Genomic DNA, 7,498 nt, shown 5'->3' on the forward strand with positions numbered 1-7,498 from the left:
TGAGGTCTGTCTTATCAGGTAAATTACTGTACACAGTGTATTCATTAATTTTCATTTTCATGTAGTAAAGGCTCTATGCCTTCATAAAGGACGTACTTTTCCTTTGTTTAAGGGTATTTGGGCAGTTTATTCTCTGTTATATTTTCAAGTAAACAATACATACAAATACAGTACAGTATTTTCTGAGGAAACACTCGTACTTATTTTTTTTAACCCCATTCCCGATAACCCGGCATTTTCACAAACTCGGCCACCCTTCGGTCCACATTAGGCCGAGTTTTCGAGGTTCTACTGTATTTGAAAATATTTAAGTATAAAACGTTGAAATGTGTCCATGTTTTAAATATATTGTAATTAAATGCTATCAAAATATACTTCTTAATAATGATTAATGTTCTGTAATGGATATTCTCTAAAAAGCAAAATTTCTTATTAATTGCAAATAAATAAATTCACTTTTTACGTATTAATAACTTTCAATTTTATCTTAATTTTCACTTTTAATCTCATAATTTTATGTTTAAAATCTTTTATGTTGTTCTTATTAATGCATTTTCCAGTAACATAGGTAATATTTTGAATGTTTGACATTTCTAGTGTATCACATTATACTGGCTTCAGTCAAGCTTGTTTGGTTTGGCACAAAACTTGTTTTTGCAAGTTCCCAGAGTACGTCGCATGTTTAGAATACCTCGGACTCCGAGCGAAAGTCAAACTCCTTTTCAAGATATGGCAGAAGAATTAAAAAATAAGTTTAAATTTATAAATTAAGAACAAGGATATTTATGTTGTTATTAACGTAAATATTTTAATAAAATGTTATTTATAATTTTTATTGTTATTAAGAAATGTATTTAGTCAAATTACATGTCCCAGATTGAAATTGAACCAAACAATTCATAAATTATATTAAATTAATTTACTTCAATATAAAGTCAATTTCCATACAAATAAATAATTACAAATTGTATTTTCATAGTTACAAATCCGCATAAATAATAATTTCAATTTCATAAAATATATAAATTTTTCAGTTAAAACATACAGAAGGAACATACACATTCTTTTATTTATTATTTATTTTCATCTAGAAACAGTTCAATTCAGATGATGTAAATATCATAATTTCATTAATAAATAAAATTTATTTTTAAATTTGGCAATTTACAAATTTTTAAATTGGGCAATTTACTATTATCAATCCATCAACAGTAAGCTAATTTTTAAGATGGTCTATTAAATAATTTGAAAGTATTCAAGTAGATTGCTAATTAAATGATATTAATTAAACATGCAAATATTTATTTCAGCTAAACTGAATGCATAGGAACTGGAAAGAATAGTGTAATCAAAATTATTTCTCACAAAAATGGGAGAAAACATTTGTAAGTTTAATTAATATCAATAATATCACATAATTAGCAGTTATTGGAATAAATCCTAGGTTATTTAATTAAGATTGATTTGTGTTGATAGATTGATATAATTTAAGTACTTGAACTGCAAAAAAACTTGTAATTTACATACTCTAATTTATAATTTTATTACTTCAGACCATTGACATATTAGTTTATGATAAGAAGTTTAAGAAAAAACAAATCAGTTTTGTAACAAAAAACAGCATTAAAAACAATCACTCAATAAAAAAGCTCTGTTATAACTTTCCTTGGATTTTGAATAGTCAATATTTATTTATTTTATTCAATTTATTTGCTGTATTATCTAATTAAAGAATGAAAAATGCACATTGAAAATATTTTACAAATTTACAAAAAATGTTTTAATTTTTGTCAATAAAAATAATTGTACAGTTTTAATAAGTTTTGATATAAAATTCTGTTAAATATACCATATCTGTTCAATAAGTCATTCTTTCTGATATTATATTAGTTATTCTTTAAATTACTAATGTTATTAATTCTGATATTGACTAACATATTAATATTATATACAAAAATAAGAATTAGTATTGCACTTAAAACATTTTTTATATTATTTTTTGTTGGACAGTAGAATATGTTAACAAATACAATATTTAAGAGCACCATGCTTATGCAGTAATTATTCAGATTTTAAATTATCTTTTACATTTCTAGATGCATTTTTTTCACAAATAATTAATTTTATAAATAGCTAAATTATATTTTTAATAATGATTAGTTTTTTGCCAACTAAAATATATTTACCATTATTCAAATTTTACTTCAGCAAGTTGGATTTATTTTAAAGCATTTCAAAAAATTATAACCTCACTGCATTAATCCTAGACTAAATAATTTAAAAAGGTTTCTATAATAAAGTTGTGCAGAAAGTGATTAGAAAGCATACTCTTAAACCTACTTATTTTATTAAATACTGTATGTCTGCAAAAAATTTGCATAATAACAGAAAATAATTCTTGCATTTGACAAGAAATTATAACCTCAGGGAAAGAATATGCATTATTTTGTAACTAAAATTTTGTGCTCTTATTTTACAATTTTTTACTAGATCTATTAAGACAAAATGCCACATAAAAAAGGTAAAACTGGAGCATTACATAATGATGGAAAGAATAATTGCTCACAAATTGCAAAATTGCTGAAAAATTAGGTCAATCTTCATGTGCTATCAATAATTAATTAAAAAGTTAAGCAGAATATGGCACAAAGAAACATATCAGATTCAAACTGTAGCTTTCCAAAAGAGACAAATGCAACATTATATGCAAAACATCAAACATTTCTAAGCAAAAAACTGTCATGAACTTGGTTGGAAGGTAACTGAGATGATGAAAAATGTCTTGAATGTGAATTCAAACATTGGGAGAAAATGAAGATGGCATCAGATGATATTGCAGCCAACAAGAAAAAGACTTCTGAATTTGGATGACAGCACATGGGAATAGAATGTACAAGAGTGAGTAGACATTCATCCTTGTCCAGTCTCTTCTCATATACCTTTACTAGCTGTTACCCACAACTTTGCCCGCACAGATTTTGCAAGCAAACACCATTTATATTCAGTATTTCAACAACCATAGTAATTGTTATATAACACCTACTGCTGAGAATCAAACAAACTGTTTTCAACTTGATCAATTTTCTGGAATATTTACAATCGTTCTATAATCAAACCAATATGTAATAACAAATTTGAATTTAAAATGGTTCAAACATAAAAAAATTGAAATATATAAAAATATTTATAACAATGTCTGAAATGTTATCAATCTAATACACCTAAGAACTCAAATGAAGACTAAACATAGTTGAAAACAAAAAATTGCATCTAAAATAGTACAGTAGAAGCCATTCTTCAGGTTAAGCTTTAATACTCTCCCTCTCCCCCCCAGGGGAATTTCCAAAAATCCCTTCTTAGTGTGCGTTTTCATGATGGACTCTGTGTACCAAATTTCACCACTTTAGGTTCAGCAGTTTGCCCTGGGCGATGATGAATCAATCACTCAGTCAGTCAGGACAAATAATTTTATATATTTAGATTAGGAATTTGTTAAACTACTTTAACAGAAAGTTTAACCCCTTTTCTAGAATAGATTATGATGACATTTCATTGACATACATGCATGATAATACTTCTGTCCAGAAAAGTGCCAGTGCAAGAAATTAGCTAGGTTTGAAAATCCCAGTTATGCGATATATACCTTGATCCCAATCCTGTATAAAATGTGTGGAACGTTCTGATTTGTCACATTTATGCTGAAAATAATCAGTATAGCAGAGTCCAGTAGCTTAGAGAAGCAATTCAAGCAGCTTTGGACAAGTTTAATTAAGAAATCTTGGATTATCTCATCAAAAAGTGTGATAAATCATAATCTATATTTAATTTGGTGTAATGGAGACTGTATTGCTTATAAATTTTTTCTTGAAAATAAGTGTTATTTTCACAAAATACACAATTAAAAACATAAATCCTTCCAGTAACGTTTTAACAAAATACAAATGTTTTTGACCTCCTCCTGAGATCCTTTGTTAAAATATTGTTACTGGAAGGACTTAGGTTTTTTGTTGTGTATTTTGTGTTACAGAATGGTCCAGTTTGCAGAGAAATTTTTCTATTTATATTATTTTCTTTGAAGTTATAATTTCCAAATGTAAGCAAAATTTTCTAGTATTATGCAAGTTTTCACAAGAGAAACACTCAATGAAGGGAGGGAAAAAAATGTATGATCTATTTTATAGTAATTTTTTCTACAACTTTGCAAGAGACACCCTTTTTTTCGGTTATTTGTTAGTTACAGTCTAGGATATGCCATTAATGTAGTGAGATTATAATTCTGGATTCTTTAATTTGAATCTCAAATTCGAATTAAAGAATCCAGTTATAACGGAAGGTATAAAAATAAGCCTGAAGAAGATCCCAGGATGGGAATCGAAAACGTTCGCTGATTTTTAAAGAATTTCACACTGGTTACTGGTTAATTGTAGATTGTTGTTTAATTGAAGTATATACAACCCAGTGTGGTGAGAAAGTACATTAAGAAACATATATAAAAGCACTTTAAATATTTAATACAATATATATTTGATCTTTTATAATACATCTGATAACACTTCACATTGAATAAATTTAACAAAATGAAATAACTATAAAAATTTTTTGCAAAGCACAGCAACATGATTTACTCCACAACTAATTTTTACTACTTCAGCTGGTAAATTAATTCTTTGTGGGAAATATATATTATCAATAAATCTAGTGCACAATCTAGAATTTCTGTTTTTCCCCCACATATATAAGTCTCCATGATTTGTAATGGCAGCAAAATAACTTAAGCCACATGATATATTAACAATTTTAACTTCGGAAACATTTTCACTGTTGCTAAAGAGATTCGGAGGTAAAATACAAGGTTCAACAAGATGTGAAACTCTAGCTTCATTTCCTAAAATACCATATCCCCATACGTAAACTTCTCCATGAATGTTAATAACAGCACACATAGTACCTCCTGCTGCTGCATGTATTATTTTTCCTACATTTGGCAGAGATAAATGCCTAGGAACGTTTAATTGTTCTTCATCTGTTGCTAACTTTAACTGCCTGTATTCTGTGTTTCCCCAGCCAAATAAGTCTCCTTTATCAGAGACTGCCAACACTGTATCTGAAGAACCAGCAACTTGTATTATTTTTTCCCCTTTAATATCTCCTTTCAGTTGAGTTGGAATTCCTTGACTTTTATAATGTCCAAGACCTGTCTGCCCATCTGCACCCCATCCACAGCTGTAAAGTTCTCCTTTATCATTTAGAAATATTGTATGATCTTGACCACAACTGACATGTTTGATATTTTCAACATTTTGGACTTTATTTATTGTTTTCTTTGTCATGTATGTTTCACCTGTCATGATGCTGTAACCACACTGACCAAATGCATTATTACCAAGAGAAAATGTGCCTTCCTTATCTGTAACAATAATAGTATGAGTACGACCACAGTCCGTCTGAATAATTTTAGTTCTATCTGAACAAGGCAAATTGATTGGTAGAGGCTGTGAAATAACATTGAGTAGAGATCCATTCTGATTAATATGATAACCAATTTGAGAATCATAATTTAGTCCTGTACCAAACAATTTAGCATTCACATGAGGTGATGTACCAGCAAACACAGTGAATCCATGACCACAAGAAACATCACTAATATTAACATCTTCAGGAAATTTTAGTCTAATTGGTTCATCATCTGTTATTCTTTCTTCTATATCTCTTAATGGATCTAAATAATTAACACTTCTTAAATATCCAGGAACTGTATTACCCCAAACATATACTTCTTTTATTTTATTATTAGGAACATTATGACCAGAATTTGGCAAATCTTTCAGTTTGGTGTTAGAGGCACTGCAGGTTCTTATACTGTTAGTTCTTGGATATTTTACACCAGTAAATAAAATATTATTGAGCAAAGTAAGGATTGGTACATGAAACTTTAAATGAGATCTCAAAACTCTTTGGTATCGTAACATATTACAAATAAATGAATTCTTCTTTTTTCAGGTACAGAAATACAAGGTGCAGCAATTTATTTTTTTTATATATTTAGGAACCTATTAAAAATAGAAAGCATAAATAAAAATTATTATTTCTTCAANTTATTGGTAATTATTTAATTTATGTGATGTAAAGGAAACAATTTCTGTATCGAACTTTGTTTAAATGTTTAAAAATTGGAATGCAGCAAGGTTCGAAAGTTAGAAATTTTCAAAAGATAGAAGTGTTTTTTTTTTTTTTTGGTGCATTCATTCCTGATAAGGGCCTCTAAAAGACTGTCAAAAACGTTTGAACATTAATATTTCTTTCTTTATTATGTGCTGGAATTTGCATTTAGGTGTCAGTTAGTTGATTATTTAGTTCCAGCTTAAGTGTGTTATTTTTTGTTTGACATGTAACCTCTGACTGCCAATCAGACGTTCATTTTATATTATTACATTCCATCATCTGTTCTAGTATGATATCTGTTTCCAAATAAGTTTTTTAACTTGAAAATGATTGCTAAAAGCAATTGAAAATGTTTGTTTTTTTTCCATTATTTTATGTTTCATGAGTTGGAGTTTTGGTTGTGTGTTTTGGTTTCCCAAATTTAGAAGAGATATGAAGAGATATAATCAAAAATAGTTAAGTTACAGTAACTTGTTTCTGGATAAATTAATTATTTCTTTTTGTACTCATCATAAAAGATCAGATAATCATAACATGTAATAGGCTTTAATAATATACAGAACAGCTTAGTTTTATATGAAACTAAAATCTATAGGGAAATAATAAGAGAACATATTCCAAACAGATATTCTGAATGTCTTTTTTACATATCAAATTGAAATAGTTAATGCATTTTGTGTAAAAAGGATGTCAAAAAATAGTTTCTATGTATGTTTCTAAATATAAAACTCACATGAACATTTTCAGTTTCAAAAGACAACTTTTAATCATAAGATAAAGTTTTTGCAAAAACTGTATTTTTAATTGGTGTACTTAATTGTAATTCTAACTTCATTTTTTCAAAAAAGCCATCATTTATAATTGTTCTTCCCAAAATATTTTAGGTGACCCTCTACATTGTTAGCTGGTTTCTACTCTAAATTTCCTTATAAACTACAGAAACTACTTATAACACTTAATTACATACTAATCTAATGTACAGTTATCTTTGAAAAAAATAACATTTTTCATTTATTATTAACTGATCAGAAAAAATATTTAGCTGGTTGATTGAGCAGATAAAATAAATTTGGAAAGAACAATGCATATATTTTCAAAAGATCTGTTAATAAAATATTGGATACAGTAGAACCTCGAAAACTCGGCTCTCGATAACCCGGCACTCCGGATAACTCGGCCATACTCTGGCAGGGCAAAAAAATCCTTAGTTAATTAATTTTCATTATAGACAGCTTTATAAAAGTATAAAAGCTCTCATAAAGTATTTTTCTGAGGTCTGTCTTATCAGGTAAATTACTGTACACAGTGTATTCATTAATTTTCATTTTCATGTAGT

General features: G+C 27.9%; 1 protein-coding gene across 1 annotated transcript in view; it reads right to left on the reverse strand.

Moving 5' to 3' along the window:
* Positions 1–3,356: 3,356 nt before the first annotated feature.
* Positions 3,357–7,498, reverse strand: part of LOC111637328 — a 24,073-nt gene continuing 19,931 nt past the window's right edge. Inside the window, exon 2 of the mRNA XM_023382806.1 lies at positions 3,357–5,993. Coding sequence (XP_023238574.1) covers positions 4,587–5,993 — 1,407 coding nt within the window. The 3' untranslated portion in view covers positions 3,357–4,586. The remainder of the gene's footprint in view (positions 5,994–7,498) is intronic.

This window comes from Centruroides sculpturatus, unplaced genomic scaffold, assembly GCF_000671375.1.
Source record: "Centruroides sculpturatus isolate CEXI.00-Female unplaced genomic scaffold, Cexi_2.0 scaffold1020, whole genome shotgun sequence".
In the NCBI taxonomy this organism is placed as follows: domain Eukaryota; kingdom Metazoa; phylum Arthropoda; class Arachnida; order Scorpiones; family Buthidae; genus Centruroides; species Centruroides sculpturatus.